The sequence below is a fragment of the Phytophthora infestans genome, genomic scaffold (genome assembly GCF_000142945.1).
Source record: "Phytophthora infestans T30-4 supercont1.37 genomic scaffold, whole genome shotgun sequence".
Lineage (NCBI taxonomy): Eukaryota > Oomycota > Peronosporomycetes > Peronosporales > Peronosporaceae > Phytophthora > Phytophthora infestans.
In genome coordinates, this window is record NW_003303722.1 from 674,374 (window position 1) to 697,486 (window position 23,113).

Here is a 23,113-nt window from a genome sequence, read left to right on the forward strand (position 1 = left end):
TTCCGGCGTTTTCGTGCGCTGCGCCAGAAGCCGGTGGACGTTGTCGACCACAGTGCGCTACAGGAGTCGTGGTGCGCCTTCATCCGGCGCTGGAACCGGACGCAAGCGCAGGAAGAGTATCTCGTCGACTGGATCGCATACTGGGAAGAAATCATCGGGGGCCATTCCTTGGGCGAGCTGCGCGTACGAATCTGCGACAGCGCTTGGAACGCCGACGACCGCATCTGCTACGTGCGAGTTGCTGAAGGCTGCAGGAGGTGTGTGTCGTCTCGCCCGACTACGGACGAGTGGAAAGCCCATGTCGCCGAGCATCCGCTCAGTGATCGCGAGAATGCCTGGATCCAGCGTTACCGTCGCTCGCTGTCCGAAAAGGCCAGCGCGGTAGTCGCGCCGGCTCGCGCCGCCACTCATCTCGACGAAGCGCATCTCCGCCGCTCCGTTGGATTACGAAAACTGGGGTCGTCGTTCTCGGTCGCGCTCGCGCGATCGCCAGCAGCGTCGTTCTCGATCACGTTCGCGTGGTCGTGCAGACTGGCGATCTCGTTCTCGGCCGCCGCGTGATTATTCGCGGCGCTCTCCGGCGCAGGAAGACTGGAGTCGTACTCTTGGATCACATCCGGGACATCGCGAAGGAGATTTGCGCGGGGCTCCCACGTATCTTGGTCCGCCGGAAAGCCAAGCCATCGTACCCTATAGCGGCGCGCGGCGAGAGCCGTGCGACTGGTGGACACATGGCGCTGCCCCGACCGACGGGGCGGGTCTTTGTGATCGACAATCTTCTCGACTATCCAGCGGATCTCGCCAGCTGAGTCGACAATCGGCGGGGAACCGTCCCGCTGATACGACTGACGTTCTGGTTGGGAGCCGCGAGGAAGATCTCGCGGGGAGCTTCTGGACGGCGTATCAGGAGGCGGAGGAGGCCCAGGACGCGGCTGCAAAGGCCGTGAGGGCTGCGACTGAGACTCGTCAGTCGAATCGGGAACTCTTGGCGCGCGTGAGGCTTCTTGAGCGCGCGGTACATGGTAGTCTGCAGAGCGGAACGGTGGAGCAGGCGCCTGGTGTGAATGGCGCGATGGCTCGGCGCGCGCGTCGGGCGGGACGGCCGCTATATGCGCCGGCGGCTCAGGAGACTGAGTCGAAGAAGGATCGTAGCGAACAGGTATTGCTTGAGTCGTCCGACGTAGAACGTCGGATGTAGTCGCAGCGACGTGGGGATATCCAGTGTGTAAGCCTCGCCAATAACGTAAGTCACCGTAAATGGCCCAATAAAGCGCGGTGCGAGTTTACTCGCGCCGAGGTTGGTGACGGCAGAGTCTCTGATTCCTGAAGTCGACAGTAGCACTCGATCTCCTGTCCGAACGACACAGTGTGTTTGCGGTTGGCTTGTCCGCGATTTCCTACTGCTTGTCGACCGCCGTCTGCGGCGCGTCGCGTACGTATCGTGCGACTGCTCGACGCTGGAGGACGAAGTCTGAGACAGCGGTGTTATCAGCCGGATGTGCCGGGTTGCTTTGGCGCGTAGTTCGCTGATGGAGACACCGCGTTAGCGGTGCCAGGACTGATCAGGGCACGATTCGTCCACGAGGCGAGAGGGGACACTGCGTCGCGGGGAGTCGTCAGGGCCTTCCTGGCCTGGGCGTGTGTCACTGCGTTAACAGTCGCTGAAGATAAGGCTGCACTCGAGGAGAAGTCGGCAACCGGTATGGAAACCGGTTGAGGGTCCATTACCGGTGTTGGCGTAGAAGGCTTGTCGGCAACCGGTATGGTAACCGGTTGTGGGTTCAAAACCGGAGTTGTCACAAAGTGGTTGTCGCCTCTTTCACCCCCACCCAGAGTGGAGCCACACGGCGCCGTGGGACGGCCCACGGCGAGGAGAGCTGGAACGCGAGGGTGCCGAGCGATGTTGACGTCGACGCGTGAACCGCGTTGTTCAGCGCGAACTCAGCAAGCGGAAGGAACGAGCTCCAGCTCGTAAACGACGTCGCATAGCTGCGAAGTACGTCCTCAAGGACGCGATTAACTCGCTCGGTTTGGCCATCCGTCTCCGGATGAGCGGCCGTCGACATCAGCAGCTTTGTCCCTGATAGCTCGAAGAGCTTCGTCCAGAAAGCAGACGTGAACCGCGGATCGCGGTCCGAAACAATGGACTCGGGCATGCCATGATGACGGAAGACTGCATCCACGAAGTGCACCGCGGTATCGGTCGCGGTGATCGTATCCGGGACCGGGATGAGGTGAACCATCTTGCTGAACCTGTCGACGAATACCAGGACACCGGAGCGCCCGGCGGAGTCGGGTGGGAGGCCAAAGACGAAGTCCATCGACACCGAGCGCCATGCCTCGGTGGCCACTGGTAAGGGACGCAGGGGAGCCTGCGATGACGCGGACGGTTTCACGCGTTGGCAGATCTCGCAGGTCCTCACCCACTTGCGCACCCACTTATACATGTGGGGCCAGTAAAAGTCGCGCGACACTGCGGCGAATGTCTTCTCACGGCCCAAGTGAGCGCCAAGGGGGATATCGTGGAACTCGTGGATGATCCGCGAGCGCAAGTCAGGGTCGTTGGGAACCACTACACGCGAAGCATCGAAGCGATCGATGCTGTACGTTAACAGCCCGTCTTCAATCCGATACCTATCGATCTGATGGCGTGTGGAGCGGGACAAAGCACTCAGTGTCTTTTCACTGGGCGAGCGGAGATGTTCCAGAATACTCGAATAGACCGGATCGAATTCATACGCAGTCCGGATTTCGTCGCGGAGTGGGGTTTCTGAAGACACGCTCGTCAGGTTCAATCCCGACGCCAAGCACATAGCACAGTTGTCTTCGTCGTCTTCATCATGCAGCGGTTGTCGACCCAGCGAATCGCGTGGGTCGTAATCTGGACGACGAGACAGAGCATCTGCAAGGATGTTGTTCTTGCCGGGTTTGTAGTGAACCACGAAATTATACTCGGAGAAGAACGACAACCAGCGAGCCATTCGCTGGGAAAGATGAGGGCTCTTCATCGCTGTCCTCAGCGATGCGTGATCGGTATACACTGCGAAGGTTTGCTCGCCGAGTAAGTACACTCTGAATTTAATCAGAGCGTAGCGCATCGCGAGAAGCTCCTTGTCGTGGACAGGATAGTTGCGCTCCGCTGGCTTCATCTGTCGAGACTGATAGCTGACGACCCGTTCACGTCCTTCGTCGTCAAACTGCATCAGCGCACAGCCGATGGCAAAGTCGCTCGCGTCGCAAACGACGTGATATGGTTTCGAGTCGTCGGGAAGAGCTAGGATCGGCGCCTCAGCGAGGCTCTTCTTCACTGAGTCGAAGGCGGCTTGGTGCGCGGGTGACCAGACCCATGTGGCATCTTCTTCAGGAGTGATGAGAGGGGCTGGATCAATCCGGGCGTAAATCCTCGTGTACTGGTGGAGATAATTTGCTAGCCCCAACCACTGACGCAACTCAGTGGGGTTCTTTGGTGTCGGCCATGCGCAGATAGAGGACACCTTCTCCGGGTCGGCGCGAACGCCGTCCTTGCCCACGAAGCAGCCCAGCACCGGAATCTCCGGCGCGCAGAAGATACACTTCTTCAGGTTCGCGTACAACTTGTTCTCGCGCATCACTTGGAAGACCTGTTTTAAGTGCTTCAAGTGGACTTCTATCGCGCTGAGACCCATCTCCAGCGCGGCTGTGCACGAAGATGTCGTCGAAGTAGCTCGGTGCGAAGTCTCGAAGCGGACGCAGCACATGGGAGACCCATGCGATTGAACGTGGCGGGAGCATTCTTCAAGCCTTGTGGCATCACAAGCCACTCCCAGAGCATACCGCTGGGGGTGCTGACCGCTGTCAGGGGGATGTCGCTCGGTCTCATCAAGATCTGATAGAATCCATCGGTCAAGTCGATGGCGCTGAAGACGACACTGCCCGCCATGGTGTCGAGCACCATGTCCTTCCGGGGAATTGGGGTTTGCGCGGGGATGGTCGCGTCATTCAACTTGTTAAAGGCATGAACGATGCGCCATCCGCCTGTGGCCTTCTTCACACAGAACGTTGGGCTCGAATGTGGAGAGACACTCTCACGCACGTGACCCGCTTTACGGCGATTCTCGAAGAAGTCGTCGATGGCCTTGACTTGGTCTCGCGGCAGCGGCCACTGCCGCGTCACACAGTACTTCGAACCGGGCGCGAGATCGATCTCGTGGCGGACGCCTCGATCGGCAGGCAGTTCGGCTGGAATCTTATCGGGAAAGACGTCCGCGTATTCGCGGACGGTCTCGTACACTGGATTACCAGACTCGCGCAAGGACTCCCAGGACTGCGCTGCGAATCGCTCCTCGCGAGCGGACTTCGGTTCGGCGCTCTTGAACCGGTGGATCCGTCGTCATCACTGACGGGTGTTCTCTTTCGAGTGGCGTAGACGAGGTGTCTATGATCAGACAGACCTGCTCAACCTCACCAACCTTTGAGAGCCACGGAGGAAGTTCTTCCAGGAGAGACCTGGAAGCCGGGTGGATGGATTGAGCGTCGCGAGGTGAAACACAAGATCGACGGTGCGCTTGACGGTCCTGCCGTCTCCACGTGCTCAATGACACAGACCGACTCCGTCTGTGAGATGCCGCTCGGTGCAGTTTCACGTCGTGGCTTCAAATGACGGCGCTTCGACTTCTTTGCCCGGCGCCTCGAGTGTGTACTCGAGGAGGAAGAATCGCTCTCGCTGGACGATGTATTACCTCGATCTAGGCACTGAAGCTCACTCTCGACTGTGCCGGTCACACGCGGGGGCCACTGCTCGACCGCGTGATCGTTCGGCGGGAGCTCCAACTGCTCGACCACCGGCTCGGGTGACGGGAGCCTCGACTGCTCGACCGCCGTGTTGCATTGCGGGAACCCATGCTCGACCGCCATATTGTGCTGCGGGAACTCATGCTCGACCGCTGTGGTGCGCCGCGGGAACCCATGCTCGACCGCAGTTGTGCGCTGCGGGAACCCATGCTCGACCGCTTGCTCGTATTGCGGGAGCCCCTGCTCGACCGCCATCGTGTTCTTGTCCTCGCCTCGCGGCGAGGAGCCTTCGTGCAACAGCACAGCACAAGCCGTGCAGAGAGGGCCATCGCTCACTCTGTGTACAGCCTGCGTCGTGGACGACCGGTCCACGACGGTGACGTGGGGCCAGTCCTTCTGGGCAACCAGGAGGTGGGTGAACACCTCGCTCACGTCGAAACCGCTGCAATGTTTAACCGAGCGGGCCAACCAGTCAATCTCTTGTTGATATCGTGACAACCACGGGATGCCCAGGAAACAATCAAATGCGTAGTTCATCTCAATCACGAGGAAGTCGTCATTGCTGCGAAAGCCGTCGAACGTGTACGGCAACGTGATCTCGCGCCGCGCGACGTGGCGCGGCTTTCCGTCAGCAAGCTTGACTACAACCTGTCCGCGACCGTTGCGGACAGCGATTTCGCTGGGTAGCGTCGACAGACACGACTTACGGAAGAAGTTGTTTGTCGCTCCTGAGTCCCCAAACGCGCGTAGTGGACGTCGGGCGCCGGCGACATGGAGGCTGATGATGATCAGTCTTGAGTCGCCCGACGCTGTGGTGGCATTGAAGTGTGCGTGTAGCACGCGAGGGCTAGAAGGTTGGGTTGCCACCGGGGGACCCGGATCTCCATTCCAGCCAGTAGGGCGCCCCGCACCTACTGGCCTTGGCCGTTTTTTGGGTGATCGGTAGGAGAGGCATCGACAGTATGTGCGAGTACTGGCGCGGGCGCGCGGCACTCAGCCGCGCGATGTCCAGCCTTCCGACAGCGGAAGCAAGTGAGGGATCGACTGGGACGACCACCGTTCGCACGAGGGGCTGCACGACGGCGGTTGCTCGACGCGTCAATCGCGTCGATCTCCATCGGCTCCGGAGCTGACTCTTGAGCTTCCGCGGGCATTGCCCGCGCATACGACGCCGCCACAACGTAGTCTTCACAAAGTGCGAGAGCAAATGCCTCCTCGAGAGAGGAGGGTTCCGCTCGAGTCAGACAGTATCGCGTTATGCCTTCACGCATGCCGAACACAAAGACGTGGACTTGAGATGCCATGTCAATCGGATTGGTGACGATGCAGGATGCGAGGTGGCGTGTCTTCTGGACGTAGTCGCGCATGGTCATCTTGCCTTGTCGCAGAGCGAAGAACTCTGCGCGCACTCGGGACTCGTCTTGTGGAGGCTCGAAGGCGAGACGAAGATCACTCTGGAGGGCCTCCAGGGTGGAGAACGCATCGTTGTTGACGACCAGTTTGCCGAGTGCCCACTCCTTGGCTTTCCCGGCCAGTCGGGAAAGTAAGAAGTTAACTTTCGCTCCTTGCGCCTCGATCATCCTCGAGGCGATAGCGATGTCGATTTCGCGAAACCAGCGATTCAACGGAAGGCGATTCGCTCCTTCACCGGAGTAGGTTGACGTCTCCAACTTGACGATGTCATTCTTCGAGGAACGCGAGGGAGTTGTCGCTCGCCGATTCGCGTCGGTGAGCTCGCGTTCCATGAACTCTTGAGCTGCTTGACGTTGTTGATCGGGAGTCGCTGAGCTCAGCAGCGACGCGACAACAGCCTCACCGGACACCGCCGCAAGGCGGTGAAAGGCTTCCCACTCGACACGAGTGAGATGAGGGAAAGCAGCATGCTCCAGGGTTGACCCTGAAGCTTCAGACGTCTGGCCTTGGCTCATTGTGAACTTGGTCATGGGAAGGACTACTAAGTGCTACCATGTGTAACGGGCCTAGAGCGTCCGTTACTAGCTTACACGTAATAATGAGGAAGCGTGCAAGATCCACGATAGTGAAACCAAGTGTTTAGTCTGAAGGAAAATCAACTCTGTTTATATTTAGGTCCAGGGCAGCTTGCCCTGACCACTCAAATACACGTCAACCCCTTATTGGCTGATAATGGGTCTGGCTCCCCATATATCAACCAATAGGATGACGGCAGTTCAGCACACGCTAGCCGTGTGCTGCTGCACCTACCTTTGTAATATAAAGCTACCTACTTATGTAATGGTGTGGCCCACTACATGGGACCTTTGCTAGGAAACTAATCCATGTTGGTTACCAACGAGCACTAGGAAAAAACTACTGCATGTTGGTTACCAACGAGCTCTAGGAGAAAACAAACTACTTAGCATGCATGAAATATAAGAACTCAATACACACTTTTGAACGTACTGCATCAAGCACAAGTTGACCGGTATTAAGGCTGCGTTCGCTTTTAAGGCCAAGTTCAGTTTGTCAACTGTCAAGACACTACAAATTACGTGCAGTGCAGGCGGCAACCTCCTTTATCTATTGGCATGTAAAGAAAGTTTCGTGATTCTAAAAAGGATGCTGCAGAGCAGATTACTTTGGGCGTGCTGCACAATTAACTTTCCCATACCGACATTCCTTTGTCAAAGGGCGTACCCGGCAGATCCGGAGATAGAGCACCTGGCCAATCACACTGCAGGATATTGAAAAACGGATAATTCTTTGTCAAAGGGCGCATGTGCAGAAATGTGATAATCTGGCTCTTCTGGTCGCTGCCGGCCATTGCCAGAATGGAGCCGAAGACACCATCATCGGGAAGAATAAACACCAAGGGCGTCTTCAAAAAGCCAAGGCAGTTTGTTCGCGCTGCTGTAGACAACGTGAAGAAGGGACATATAATCTAGTTCTATCAGTCCCACGGTATGGCAACCACAATGGAGAAGTTCTATACAGGCCTGGCCTAGCAGAAGAAGGCAAAATAGGCAAATATATAAACAAGTTGCAAAGGATGAATTGATTTTGGGCGCTGTAGCAAGCGGTGGCGGTCATCACGTGCAACTCTGATGGAGTGGCTAACAAATGCTTGAGACAGATTCTCGCCTGCTACGCTGGCTAGTGAATTTAGGAAGCTCGCAATACCGACAGACACCCGTGAGCTACCGGCGGTACACCCTGTGCTTAAAGAAGCAGCTACTGCGGGGCTAGTCGATAAGCTAGAGTATCTGTATACATGTATTGCTGAGGAAGTAGGCGAGGACTGCGGGCTTGAGTTTTCGCTCGAAGCCCTTAAATTGATCGTATTATGCTTTGAAGCTGATGTGTTTTTCAAATCAATGTACAGTACTGCACCCCGTTTTCGCGGGGGTGGACCATATAGGATTTGCATATAAATTAGAGTTTACCTTACAAATTAAAGTTCATTTGGATTCAGGATCATCACATCCGGAAGTTTATCAAAGGTCCAAGGGCGCGAAAACGGGGTGCAGCACTGTACATGTTTTAACACAATGGTAATGGGGGTGCCCTTTGACAAAGGAATTTCTGTAGCTAAGTACCTCATAACAATCATTTTTGGTTTTCCATATAACGCGGGAGAGGTGAGAAGTCAATTTTATCCTGGGCTTAAGCTGGGAGCCAATACTCGGAGGGTATTCCAAGATGAGGGCTTACTTCCAAAGGGTTCATCTGTAAAAACTGTGAGTTACTCAAACAAAAAGGCACCCCACATAAGCCAAGCCGCTAAGCGTAGCACGCTTGTTTAGAATTTCAATTTCAAAGTTTGAAATTGATTTAATCACTTACACTAACAGCAATCTTTTGCTACTAAAAAAAATCAAGTACGCTCAATTAGGCCTAGAAGCTGTAACGAGACTTGATGTTCTCTAAAATGATACGAAGCAACCAGCCATCGAAAAAGGGGAGTTGTTCTTGCTTGAGGACATGGCGGAGAAACCGAGAATGACAGCTGAAGACAATCGGTCCGAGGCAAGTATCTTCGTTGAAGGGCGTCGTCGAGCCACTGCAGTAGAGCCGTAGTTTTTTTCAGTCGATGTCTTGTTGTGCAATGGTGCTCGTGCCCATCTGGTTAAGAGGCATGTAAATTCTTGGCGTCGTCTACCGACCACTGTTGTTATCACACTGATGCCGGTATAACTATTAATAACGTTTGAGGTGTCAGCAGCATACATATGCCTAGGCAGAATGACTTGTTGAGTTAATCAGCACAGCCCCTTCTCCGAGTTTTGCTATTTCCAGTGTGGTCTGACAATTAATAACTCTTTATATATCAGGAAGAGAAGGGTATTAAATTTGATGATCAAACGATTCGATCCTCTGTTATTCCCAATGATGATCTAAAAAACGATTTGAAATAATATCTCAGAGGTTCTAGCAAAATGTACACATCGAGCTCAAGGATCTGCTCGTACTGTATTTTGCTCCGCAACAACGTCGAGCAAAATCGATGCGCTAATGCAACATAACATGGACGAATACGCAGCAGTACTATAGTAAGACTATTTTAATAGATTGGTATGTTGCATTTAGCATAAAAACTAACCGAAAAATAACGTTTTTAGTCAGGTATTTTCACCCCTGAACGCTGTCAAAGCAATATTAATGTTCATTGAAGTTTAAATGAAAGGCACAATGCACTAAAAGCCGGCTGTAAAGGTGCCGGTATCGCGCTGATTGGGCTGCTGAAATCAAATTTCCACGTCGTTGATAGGTTCAAGAGGGGTCAATTTCTTTTCCCGATGCAGTTTACTCCTTACCGAGGAGGTCTACGAGCGTGAAAATTTTCAAGTCCATGAAACCAAATATTGCTTTAAATGATTAGGTTTTAGACCAATAAAAACTTCTTTAACGTTTTAATTTGTTTGATTAAGTAAAACAAAACTGTGATTTCAGAAACCACCTTAATTCCTCAATCACATGTTACAGTACTGGAACATGTATAGACTTCTGTCAGTGATGCCAGTCTGTCAGATGGCAATGCAGTCTTGTATTCCAGCTGGGAGGTCATTGAATTATCATAGCTGGATTTGCGGTATATTTTCAATATCCCGCAATTATTGTGCTTTACACGTGTTTTTGCAGAACTGGCAAAAAAATCTCTGTTTTAATTAGCACCGAAGTTTGAATTAAACTCTGTTTGCTAAAGCTCGGTTACTATCTCCCGTCTGTTCAATTAGTGGGCTGAGTACATTATCAGCTCGAAAATATCGTGCATTTGAAGCACGTCCATGGAAGCACAATATAATAGTGTCGCTCTCGTTACCAAGCGAGTCTATGTCGCTTATGGGACGTAGGTCGATGAAGACTCGTCATCATGTTTCGCAACCCTTATAAGAGAATACGGTCCCATCGGGGGCTTTACGAATCTGACCAATAAGAGTGCTTCGGCGTCCCCGCGGTTCGCTTCGCTCGCGATTTAAAGAATGTTTGTACTGGAGAGTGCAATCCTCGGCTCGCTGGTGAGCTCGGCGCTGGGCCCGCCTCCGCAAATTCCGAGCTGCTCTGCTTCGCGGGCACCCCATGCGGGCTAGCTGCGGTTACGCCCCCCCCCCCCCCGCTCGCCTCAGTTGGAAGGCCGCTATCGCATGTTACACTTAGCTTATCTCAGTATCAATTAGTACAATTAGAGCACTTTTAGAACTTTTTAGGGACATTTTTTAGCTCTCGTGCTTCGCCCGACTAGGCTCTGAATTTAAGAAACGCGAAAGATGAAAACTTTGTTACCAAACTCGTGGGTTTCGGCAGGTTGACCACCGCTCTGAGCTGTTATGCTCTCTAGATGTGGAGACTTTGTCAGAACTTGAGGAGAAACTTCAGATCGGGACATCGTCTCGTCTTTGACTAGAGTCAATTGGAGCTTGTGCTGCCTCCGAATTCAGACGCGCAATACATATTGGCATGCTCGTACACTTTTCAATCTCAATTTACTTGCTGTCTGGAGAAGCATAATGCATGTGCCCAGCAGGCGGTAACACCTCGATCTTCTCATAGTCAGGCAAATTTGGCGAATCAGCGGTCGTCGGTCTCCTCAACAGCAATGCCTGCTTCGTCAATGGCGCTCCTGTAGATACTACTAGGTGCCTCTCCTCCGCTTGCATCTTCATCTACCGACGAAAGCCAATTTGTGACAAAATTGTGGTAGCCTTCCTTAAAGTGGTCCTTATAGAGGATTTCTTCATTAACCCTTTTAAAGCGGGGTTTTATTCTGTATTATACAGAATAAAGGTTTATCTTGATTAAACTATTGACAGAAGAATGCAACAATTTATCTAATGGTAGCTGTCTCGCGAATCATGTGAGGTGGACACTGCGAAAAAGTGCAAAGACATCGTTTCTACGGACAAAACCTTCGCAATGTATCCACCATACGCTATTATATGGGGTTTTGATTGGCTACTGCAGAATAAAAAAAGATCGCAATGTCTTCTGTAAGGTATTTCCCCTCCAAAACGATAAGTGAGATTGGCGGCTTCGCGCCATTTTGGATGGCCGCCGGAGCTTCATCGCTACGCGGCAGAAGTTCGCTCACCAAATTTTCGGCCAGTTCTAGACTAGCAAGAGTAGAAGAAGAACTAGGCTTGAACTGGCCGAAAAGTTTGGTGAGCGAACAGTCTATTGATTTGACTACTAACTAGCTAACTACTGTCTTCTTTCTCTTCGTCAGCGCGCTTACGCTTGCGAAAGCGTATGCGCTTCTTCAGGTGTGCTGGAATCGCAGTTCCGTTTCGCCAGACCTGGTGCCAAATCTGGCTGCACGTGAGCGTGTTGCCGCTATCCTCTCTCCGAACGCGATTACATAGAGGTACGTAGCCGGCGTGGGATTGAGTGCACTGGGGGCAGAAGTAGCTGCTTTCAAAGCTTTTCGTTTGGGGCGTCGCCATTGCCGAGCATACCTTGCAAAGGTGCTGACTCTTCCCATTTCCATCATACATGTCGTTCGTATTCTGCAGGGCGTGTGGCTGCGTTCGAATTGGCTCCGTAATCAAATCCTCTGTGTTGGTGTTTCCAATGTGGCTTCTGTTGTTGCTAAAAGCTCCGTTTGCAGTCTTCGCATGTACTCTGCGTGCGTCGGTATGCGTTCTCCCTTTTTCTTCAAGATGAGTTTGTGCAGGATGAACCCATTGACAATCGCCATGTCAACAAACCCCAAGAATAACTGGCGGTAATATTTTTTGAAAGCCACACATCGCTGTCTCGAATATCGCTGCAGTCGCAGCTGGTCGTGCTGGTCGACACACCCCATACCAGTATGATAATCGGCAACCAGCTGGGGACATGGTACGTCTGCACGAACACTCTCACCCTTCACTCGGCGTCTCACACTAGTCATCGTCGTTGCACATCCAGTCGCAATCATAGACACAGGTTTCGAGTCCATCCAGGACACAGCAATGAGCTCAGGGAAGTCTTTGGCTTGAGCGACGCGATACGTCCCTCAAAGCATACGCTTGGGCCGCGTTTTCTGTGTAAACGCAAAGTTGACTGGCCATCCCAATCTGTCGTTGCGGTGCGTTCCCACGTAGTAGTAACCCCTCCGAAGTAAATCCAGTACCAGTGCACACGAGCTGTAGAAGTTGTCAGCGACAACAAGCCGCTTTGCGGGTTGTCCTTCGAGGGCTTTGTTCACGTTTCTTATAATTGCCTTCTGTGCCGTTCCCTTTGCTGCCGCTGGATTGTTAGCCGCGCCGAGATAAACTTCAATTCTGTAGCATACAGAAGAAGATACAGCATATTGTAAGTGACTTCACTCGTATTCTGTGAAAAGAGGAATTGGCAATCTGTATGATACTGAGAAACACCCCGATACTACTGATACTACTAGCAATTCTGTATCAACGTACCGAGAACAGTAGCCAGTCTCCGCGCAACACGTCATGTAAACCTTAGTCCCGTACTTGTGCGGTTTGTCCTTGTTGTAGACGCGCACCGGGTTGAACTTGCTCCTGTTTGGAATGGTGCCTTCGTCAAAACTGATTCGCGGCCCCAACCGGTAGCCACGCCGAAATGTTTTCTCGAGTACCTGCAGTACCGGTCTGACTTTCCATGCCTTGTCCTTAGACGCATCTGCAGCGTTGTTACTAGCGAAATGCAGGTAACGAGTGATCATCTTGAATCTGTCTCTCTTCATAAACCTGGAGAACGTTCCACGAGGGACTGCGCCATCTTCTCGAGTAGACCAGTGTTTTTCCAGGCCATCCGTATGAGAACAAAGGGCTCGAGCAACGAGGAGACCAATCACGTGGATAATTTCGTGAGCCTGGATAGGTTTTACTCGCCGTAGCTTCTCTTCAATCTCTTGGACAGAGTCGACCTTCTTTTGGGGATCCTTTGCTTGTGCTTGAAGCTGCTTCTCTCGTTGCTGACGTGCGACAAGCGGGATGCAATCCTCGCGATACAAATTCGTCTCCTTCTGAATCACAAACCAGAGCTTCTTGGGAAGAAAGTAGAAAAACATTCCTAATGAGGACTCTGCAAATGCTGCTGCAGATCTAGTTGGCCCCCAGTTTCCGTCGTACAACTGCGCGGCTTCAAGAGTCAAATCACCTGTTTTCAATATAATACAGAGCTAGAAAAGAATCAAAAGAGTTATTCTGTAGACGACCGACTTACCAGAATTTTGCTCGTCATAAATGTTCCACCCAGAAGCTCCCAAGCGCCGCATGTCTTCGTCGGCTTGCACAAATAGCTCACTGTCCTCCTCACAGTCGCTGTCAGACTCTACTTCGCTTTCGTAGTCCTCTCGTGGCGACACAGGCACATCCAGCTCATCATCGAAGTCACAACCAATACTGTCGTTGTCATCTTCGGCTTCATCGCACAGATTCACATCATCTACAGCAACTGACCCGAACAGCTTCTCCCCACGTAGCGCATCCATGAAGTTCTCTCCATCAAACTCATCAATCCCGTTGAAATCGTCTCTTTCACTCTTCGACTCGTCGGCACGTTCATGACCCGAGCGTACATCGGATTCCGGATCCTCCATACTAGTAGTGGTGCTCCCACCTTCTTGCTCTGTATCTGGCTGAATTCCTTGACCTGCTTGAGTCGACGGTGTAGAAGCTGAAGTACGCGGAGGGAAACTCGAAGGGGGAGTTGGAGGAGTAGGCGTCACCTCCAAAGTTGGTGCCGCTTGTTCTTCCGCTGGCAGCACTTCTTCAACCGGCGCACGACGGCGGGCCAACTCATACGCCGCATTCTTTCCCATGGGGATCCTTGCTGGGAGTGATGGCAAAGGTGAGAGCTCCAGCAACCCCTGACGACGTCCAAATGTCATGAGTTCTTGTTCGCCTGCACATATCTGTCAGTACTGTAAGTATATATACCGAGCTGTCTGCAGAACGTACCAACGAAGTATTTAGCTCCGCGCTTCTCTGCATCCAAGCGGCCAGTCACACTGGGCATCACGTACGTGAAGTCCGCACTCAGTCCTTTAGGCTTCCTCGCTTTCCATCCTGCCTTGGATAGCTCGCGCCATAACTGCTTGAACGGTTTCTCGTTGGGAGCGTTCATTCTCGAATAAATCTGAAATCTGTGGTCACCAACAACTGCCGAAAATAGCAAGAAACAGAATTTTCAAAACCTCCAGTCATCTTATACTGTCTTTTCTATTCAATTCGAATTATCCCCGGCTATCTTCCCTTCGTAGATCCTTCAAGATCGAACCACCCATCTCTACCCTTTACAAACACAAGCATGCGAGGACGATTACAAGCTTGCTGGAAATTATGTCCTGTCATAATTCTTATTCTGTAGAATACAGAATAGCGCTGTAAAAGGGTTAATAGACCCATGTAGAACGTGTTGCACCACCTTATCTGTTAAGAAGTAGACCTCGTACCCTGGCTGGTTCCGCTCAATGATACTCAATGTCGAAGCCGTGGTCCTCGGCCTGCGAGTGTGACAGCAGATTCTTGCTGTCTGGTTCCAGACCAGGTCCCAGGAGCATATTGTAAATATTATGGATAACAACAGATGCACCGTTATTCACCACAATCGTCACGGTCCCATGGCCAAGCGGGACAGCCGCAAAAAAATCGGAATCCACGCACTCTGTCAATTTGCTGGTCCGAGAACGGTTTGTACTCGGTGATGTAGCACGCACAACTCCCAAACGGCATGTTCCTCAACATTGTGATCCCATTGAGCAGGTTATTACCATGCAACCAGTATAAATCGCCATCTCTGGGGAAGGTGACGTGGCAGGAGCAGGTACCACCGAGCGTGATGAACCAGAACAGCTCATAACCCTGCTATGCGTTCAGTTACTCTGTAGGTCTGCCCGTAGACGTAAGCTAGGAGCCCGATGAAGCGCAAACCCGGTTTTTTATTACCTACTTCTTTCGTCACTAATGCGTCACTTTCTTGTCACAGGAAGACTGAGCTGTCTAAAAGCAATTATAATGTAAGAAACTCCAGTGACCTTCACTCACGGATCGCCTGTCGGGTCTCTCCTGTGGGAGCTGCATTGGAACAGGTGCTGCTTCAACTGGAAGATCATACTGAATTTACGACACTTGAAACCAGCCAGCACTTCCGAACTCACAGGACCAACAATTACAATCGTACCTACAGCCGTCAAACTGAACACGTTAGAGTCGTTAGGTAGTCATCCTCGATTCTACTCCGACAACAACACCTTACAACACCCGCACCGCGAGCTCAATAACTAGCAAAATCGGGCCGATCATGAGAAGCTCAGCTTCCCCACTCATCATGACGAAGACTGTTGAAAGCTGGGGAATACTGTGACAGGGCTTTGTCAACTTCGATCTTTTTCTTAATCTCCATTATCCGATCAGCATTATTTAGTTGGCAATCGAGACGATGGTCTAGAGCTCCGGGTTCGGGGAGAGCCGAGTCCTGTTTGAGATTACTAACAACTCGTGGGGTCCGGACTGGGGGCGATGCCTTTGACGCCCGACTCCTGTACCTGTGCGCACACAGCAACGAGCGCTCATCCGGCTTTCCCGTCGCTACCCGGAATCTCTCTCGGCTCTGTTCGGTGGCATCGATCACCGACTGGGGGGTTTATTCGACTACGCGTGTACCAACTGGAAGTCGGTCAATGGCTGGCTCTTATTGTTTGGCGTGGACTCGATCGGAGACTCGAACCGCCCCTCGTTCGATAGTGAGCGTACCTGGACTCTGATATCACACAAAATGCCGGCTACTGAACTGGGGTGTCACGAAAGTAGCGAGGAAGCGTAGGAGCGTAGACGGCGAGTACGGCGCCGTAGACAGTTGTAGGGGAGGAGAGGAGTTGCTGCTCGAAAGCAAATTGAGAAGTGATTAATCAGTTAGAGTTGGCGGCGGCAAGCTAGTAGCTGCCGCACAACCAGTAGTTCTTGACAACCGGATATTCACGCACGTATCCAGGTCCATCCTAAAACATATTTTTCTCAAATCCTGATTTTCTCTGTAACTACCAATGAAAGCCTATGAATCCTAATTCTTATCTTGGTCGGAAATTTCGCACAGCGTCCCATAATCACAATTTCCGGCTGGAAGCTTGATTGTTGCAAATCCATGGGATTTTGGACCAATAGGATTGTAGTATGATGTAAAGACACGCAATCTTAAGTTTACGCTGATCCGAATAATCTGACCAGCTGAACTCAAATAATTGACGTGGCTGTTCACTGCCATGCCATTGGCTAGTGACCACCACGTCACATGACCTCCCTTCGAAGAAGAGCCTCTCCTAGAGAAAAGAGTTCTCTTTCTTCTTTGACTTCCAGTAGAGGTCGATGAGTCCGGGAATTTGCGTTAGATTCTCTACGGGCTCCCAAGTGGCTTCCTTCTTGGTTTCACCAAGCCACCAGATCTTGTATTGCGGTTTTCCCTTGTACTTGCGATGTCCAATGACGGCTTCAACGAGTTGGCCCTCGGTACCATCGGCTAACACAACCTTATTCACATTTTGCCTCCGCTTGTGGTCTTTGCGGTACGGCTTCAATAGTGACGTATGGAACACCGGATGCAGCTTCAATCCTTGCGAAAGTCCTAACTCATACGAGCCTCGAGACACCTTCTTTAGTATCGGGAAAGGTCCAATAAATCTCGGAGCTAACTTATTCGACTGTGCATACCCCTTGTGGCGGATGTCCATGTTCTTTCCGTCAAGTAACACCATATCACCAGTCTCGAAGTCTTGGACAAGTCTGTTCCTGTCGTAATAGTGTTTCATGCGTTCTTGGGCTTCACTCATACGGTCTTGTGCTACCTTGAGGAAGACCTCTTGCCGGAGTAAGAACTCTTTTGCTGCTTTCTCCAACTTGTTGAATTCCGGATCTAACGAAGCCTCGTCGGGCATGTACGGAATATACCCAAGATCCGCTTCAAACGGTGCCATTCCGATCGTCGAATGCACACGTCGATTGTAGGCAAACTCTGCCATATGAAGAAACTCATCCCAATCGTTCTGGACTGGGTTCACGACTTCACGAAGATAATCCCCGATAAACCGGTTCGTACGTTCCGTTTGTCCATCCGTCTGTGGTCTAAATGCCGATGACAGGTTATGCTGCGTTCCCATAGCAGATATAACAGCCTGCCAAAACTTGGACGTAAATTTGAAGTCACGATCAGACACAATCGTCTTCGGAAGGCCATGATATTTTACATAGTTCTTCATGAAGACATGCGCGGTATCTTCTGCGCTATCTGTCGTCTGCGGTTGCAATGAACTTTGCACGCTTGGTCAATCGATCCACGATGACCATGATGGCATTACAACCATCCTTGCTGGGAGGTAAGGACACAATGAAATCCATCGAAATGTCGATCCATCTACCTCTTGGTACTTCCAGCGGTTGAAGTAATCCCGGCGGTTTCACTTGTCTCGCCTTGTTGCGCTGACACATTTCACAAGTGTTTGCAATAACGCTGGATATACTTCATCATCTTCGGCCAATAATACTTCTCTCGTACTGCGACGTAAGTCTTGTACGATCCAGGATGGCCTGCCGTTACGGCATCGTGGTTCTCGCAAATGACACGGTTTCTCAGATCTTCGTCATCCGGAATATACAGTCGCGGACTTTCATCTTCACCGGTCTGGTAGTATAATACACCATCACTGAGCGAGTAATGCGGAACGTTGTCTCCAAGCTTAAGCTTCTTGACAATTCCCTGCAAGTCCTTGTTCCACGAATACATCTTCTTTGCGGACTGTGCCACAGTCACGTTGTTCGCTACCATAGTTGCCACAATCTCACGGTTTTGAGCCGTATCAAGAAGTTCCTGAAGGCTTACTTGCGCAGCCTTATGCTCGAACTCAGGGTTTCTTGATAATGCGTCTGCGACTACATTTGTTTCTCCTGGGATCCACTTGAACATGGGTCGAAACTCCGCGAGTTCATTGAACCACCGCGCAATGCGTCTATTCGCTGTCTTCTGCGTAAGAATCATCTCGATGCTCTTATGATCGGTTTCGACAAGAAAGGGCTTGTCTAGCAGATATACACGCCATGTCTTCAGAGCATGCATGATTGCGAGAAGCTCTTGTTCGCGTACTGGGTAGTTCAGCTCTGCAGGTTTCATCTTCCGGCCAGTAAAGGCAATTGGATGTTCCAACTCTCCCTCCTTTTGAAATAAGACTCCCCCAATTGCGAAATTTGAGGCGTCCATTCGAATACCGAAAGGCTTGGTGACATCAGGAAGACGGAGAACCGGTGGTGATGACAAGCGTTTCTTTAGCTCATCAAAACACCGCAGCTGGTCCTCATTGAGTTCGATCGCATCTCTAGAGCGTTTTCCCTTGATACATTCGTGCAAAGGACCTGTAAACTGAGCGAAATCCTTGCAAAATCAAGAAACGTAGACAGTTGTCCCCAGAAAGCTTTCCATTTGCTTCTTTGTCTTGGGAACAGGCCAATCTGTGATAATCTTCACCTTATCGGGGTCCATTCGAACGCCCTTGCGTCCGACAAAGTCACCTAAACATGGGATTTCGTCGACACAAAATTGGCACTTGGACAGCTTGATGTATAGCTTCTGCTCTTCACATCTCCTCAAAACCCTGTCCAACGCGGCAATATGCTCGTCGACATCTTCACTCTTGGTGTACACGTAAATGTCGTCGGAGTAGATCCGCATCACGTCACGTAAATCCCTAAAAACCTTCTGTAACAACCTGTTAAAGGTTCCCGGGCTACCGCTGAGTCCCATGGGCGTGACGAGATATTCAAAAACACCGTCTGGGGTCGAAAAAGCAGTAAAAGGTATATCTGATTCACCTAGCTTAACTTGGTAGTAACTCCAGAGTAAGTCCATGCACGAGTACCAATAGCTGCCGGCCATCGCATCAAAGGTATCTTCTTTGCGAGGCATCGAAATAGCCGGTAGAACCGTAGCTAAATTCAACTGACGATAGTCGTGCACAATTCGCCATCCGACTGGTTTCTTCACACAGAAAGTCGGTGCACAAAACGCTGACGTACTCGGTCGAATGATGCCAGCTTGAACCATCTCTTTGGTCCATTCCTGTATCGTTTTCTTCTGATCAGGACTTTGGCGCCATTGTTTCACCGAAATAGGCGAAGTATCAGGCTTGAGCAGAATCTCATGCTCAATCCCTTCACGTACTGGGGGTGTCTCATTCGGAAGTTCCGTGCGAAAAACCGTATCCGCATACTTACGTAGCGTATCGTACGCCGGATTGTCCTTGAGAGCATCCCATCCTTGACTCTTGAAGCGTTCCGCCCTCTCCGAGTCGTGCGGATTGATAACAAACACCGCTTCGATGTCCTTGTCCCTACGCAACATTTGCTGGAACTGGTTGGACGAAATAAACTTCGTTCGTCCAAACTGGCCGTTGTGGCCATGCTGCCGATAGTAGTTGTAGATCTCACGGCTCTGCGCAATTCTGGCGCGGCGTTGTCCTGCCACCCAACGGGCTGGACGTGTCTTCGGCAGTCTCAACTTCACAGTCTGCGTGTTCTCCACGCTGATGCGAGGTGCAATCTGTCCAGTACTCCAGTCGATGTCAGGGTTCTGCTCCCGCAGCCACATCATGCCTAAAACTATGTCCTTTCCCTCAGGAACAGGCATGACTTGGAATGTTCCCGTTGTCAAGGGAAATCCTGGTAGCTGTAGAGACATCTCTACAGTCCGACGTGGACGATGCACAATCTGATCATAACCGAGATCAACTTGCATCATGTCACCTTCAGTGACATCCAACCTAAGCTTCATCACTAACTCCTCAGTTACGCCGTTCAGGCTACTGCCGTTGTCAATGAATATCGTGACGGGCCTCTCTTGGTCTTCCGTCTTGAATGCTCGAGCTTCAGCCTCTAGGATCGCATACACTGCGCCCTGCATGTACCGGTTTGCTTCCGTACGTTTTGGCTGAGTACAATCTGGAGAAATGTGACCAACCTTGTCACAATTTCTGCACGTAGCTGTCTTCTTCCAATCATCGTTCCTGCCCATTTTCTTTTCGTAACGCTTGTTGTTCTGCTGTTTCGATTTAGGCAGATGATGCCCCGAGTCCGACGACCCTTTTGAAGGCTTCGAAGGTGCTCGAGGAGGTTTCCCGGAGTAGTGCGCAAACTCGAAGTTCGAAGCAATTTCAATGGCTTCTTGTAGCGTTGATGGACTCTCTTCTTTGATCTTCGCTGCTGTTTCTTCACGTAACCCGTTTTGAAAGAAGAATCGTTTCTCCAACTCACTGATCGTCAATTCTGTCTGCGACAGCAAGTCTTGAAACTTGGAGACATACTCGTGAATAGTCTTGGTCTGTTTGAGACGAAACATTCTCTCGCGAAGATCATACTCGAAGTCCTTTGGTCGAAAGCGCGTGCGCAGCTGTTGCTTAAACAACGACCACGTGGGGTTCACACTCGCTCTCTCACATTCGGCTATAAAAGCGCGATACCAGTTCAACACTGACTTGCCTAAGTTGCTGGAGATTATCGTCACGAAACCTGACGATTCTGCCTCCATTAACTCACGTCTGCTTGCGTAGTACTGCTCGTTGGCAAAGATCCACAATTCAATGTCTTCACCATACTTTCCTTCATACATCGGAGGGTCCTTCTTCTTCTGCTCACCCCTAGCGGCAACGAGATATTCGAATCTCGCATTAGCTTGTTGCATTTGGGCTTGCATTTGCGCTTGCATCTGAGCTTGATACTGCTGTTGCTGCTGCGTAATGTATACGAGCAGCTGCTGCATGGACATGGTCTCAGGTCCAGCCGCATCCTGAGCAGCATCAATAGCAGGGGAGGCTGACTCAGCCTGTGCATTGGCACTGGCCCCTTCTCTTGACGCTTGCGATCTTGTTTTTGTTCGCATCGTGGGTTGGGTAGCTTCAGCGTCGCTCGAAGCACTAACACGGCTCTGTTGACGAGGACGAGGGTTCGGTGACGGGCGCTCAGCTGCACGACTCCTTCTTTGAGCCATTACAAGCTGGACTTCTCAGCGCAAGTCTTTTAAGATACCAGAACCCTATACCGAAGTTAAACGAAGCGAAAAAAGGTTCCGATTAAAGCTCCTCCCTACAATCTACGTTTCTTGTCTACGTGGATGGAGTGATCAAAAGATCCTTCAAGAATTTCTTGGGTCTGCTCAATACGTTTCTTGAGCAATTCACTGAAGTCGTGAATGACGTTCCGGGCGGCTGCGTCCTTAGAATCCGGAATTTCGTTTCGGATCAGGCGGACGAGCTTAAGTTGCTTGACCGTTGTTAGCCACAAGTCCAGACGAAGCTGATCGAGCTGCTTGTGTCGATCAGTCAAGGACTTTGTGCTGTTTACAGACGGATCTTCGGGCTGGCGAGTCTTTCGCTTACCCATAAACAAGCACACTGAAACAGATGCAGTAGCAACGGATGTAGATCAAGCACAACCAGTGAGTATCTAATCGGACGTTCACTCCTTTAAGATCTGATGCGGGATAAGGATCCACGTAACGTGAAAGCGTTAGACCGCAGGCCACCAGAAAGCGTTTCCGATTGTGTGTACCACACTAGTGCGCAACCACACCAACTAGCCACTGAACGTAACAGTTCGTGCTGAGGCAATACCCTTTGTGATCTAGTGCTTCCCCAAATATGTAGCTGGCACCAATAACCTCAGGACAGCTCGCTTCTGGCTATGCCACCACGAGTGCCCTACTTGAACCGAAGCTTGACCAACAAGTGCTACCATGTCACGAAAGTAGCGAGGAAGCGTAGGAGCGTAGACGGCGAGTACGGCGCCGTAGACAGTCGTAGGGGAGGAGAGGAGTTGCTGCTCGAAAGCAAATTGAGAAGTGATTAATCAGTTAGAGTTGGCGGCGGCAAGCTAGTAGCTGCCGCACAACCAGTAGTTCTTGACAACCGGATATTCACGCACGTATCCAGGTCCATCCTAAAACATATTTTTCTCAAATCCTGATTTTCTCTGTAACTACCAATGAAAGCCTATGAATCCTAATTCTTATCTTGGTCGGAAATTTCGCACAGCGTCCCATAATCACAATTTCCGGCTGGAAGCTTGATTGTTGCAAATCCATGGGATTTTGGACCAATAGGATTGTAGTATGATGTAAAGACACGCAATCTTAAGTTTACGCTGATCAGAATAATCTGACCAGCTGAACTCAAATAATTGACGTGGCTGTTCACTGCCATGCCATTGGCTAGTGACCACCACGTCACATGGGGAGCCAGAGTGACGAACGGGTGAAGGTGTTGCTGCTGGTTATTGATGATGCGAGGCCGCTGTTGGAGAAGGAGGCCTCGAACGCAATCAACTACTTCCGTCATTTGCGAAGAAACGGGTTCCTTTCACAGCTTCCAAATCGACTTGCAAGCTAAGCATAGCTGCAGCAATTGCTTCAACATTTAAGTTAAAAGAACATGTATTCTACCGTCTGTCGAAACTCGACACCACGCTCGCGCACCGGAATAACGGGGCACGCCCATCGACTCTAGGTGCTCTCGTAAATTTAATCCAGTCGAGATAATTCTTTGCTAAACTCGTCCGAAAATTGTCTTACTTCTGGCGGATACTTCTGTGCTTTACAGCGGTAAGGGTGGCTCCAGGCTTTAGACGGTCCACATCGGTGGCACCCGCGCAGGTGGGTCATCACCCAGCCTCAACCGCCATATATCGAACTGCGTAGCCATTCTTCGAAGTGCTGGTACCATATCTGCAGGAAAACTAATTATTACGGCCTTCTCAATCAGAACCTCCACAGCGGCCCGTTGTTCATCAGTCAGATTCACGCTACTTTCAATTTGAAGCTCATCGATAGCATCGAACTGGTCATCTTCTACATTCTGTACAGCATTAGCTACAAACATGTCAAGTCGGCGTCGAACGCCAATCCCTAACAT

The 23,113-nt window shown here is 51.1% G+C and overlaps 1 protein-coding gene across 1 annotated transcript; it reads right to left on the bottom strand.

The window, feature by feature from the left end:
• Positions 1–22,640: 22,640 nt before the first annotated feature.
• PITG_15404 (uncharacterized protein) lies at positions 22,641–23,113 on the bottom strand (the record flags this gene model as incomplete). The annotated part of the gene is made up of 3 exons (XM_002898315.1): positions 22,641–22,713; positions 22,754–22,788; positions 22,847–23,113. 3 exons carry the CDS (start codon positions 23,111–23,113, stop codon positions 22,641–22,643), a joined length of 375 nt encoding a protein of 124 aa, XP_002898361.1.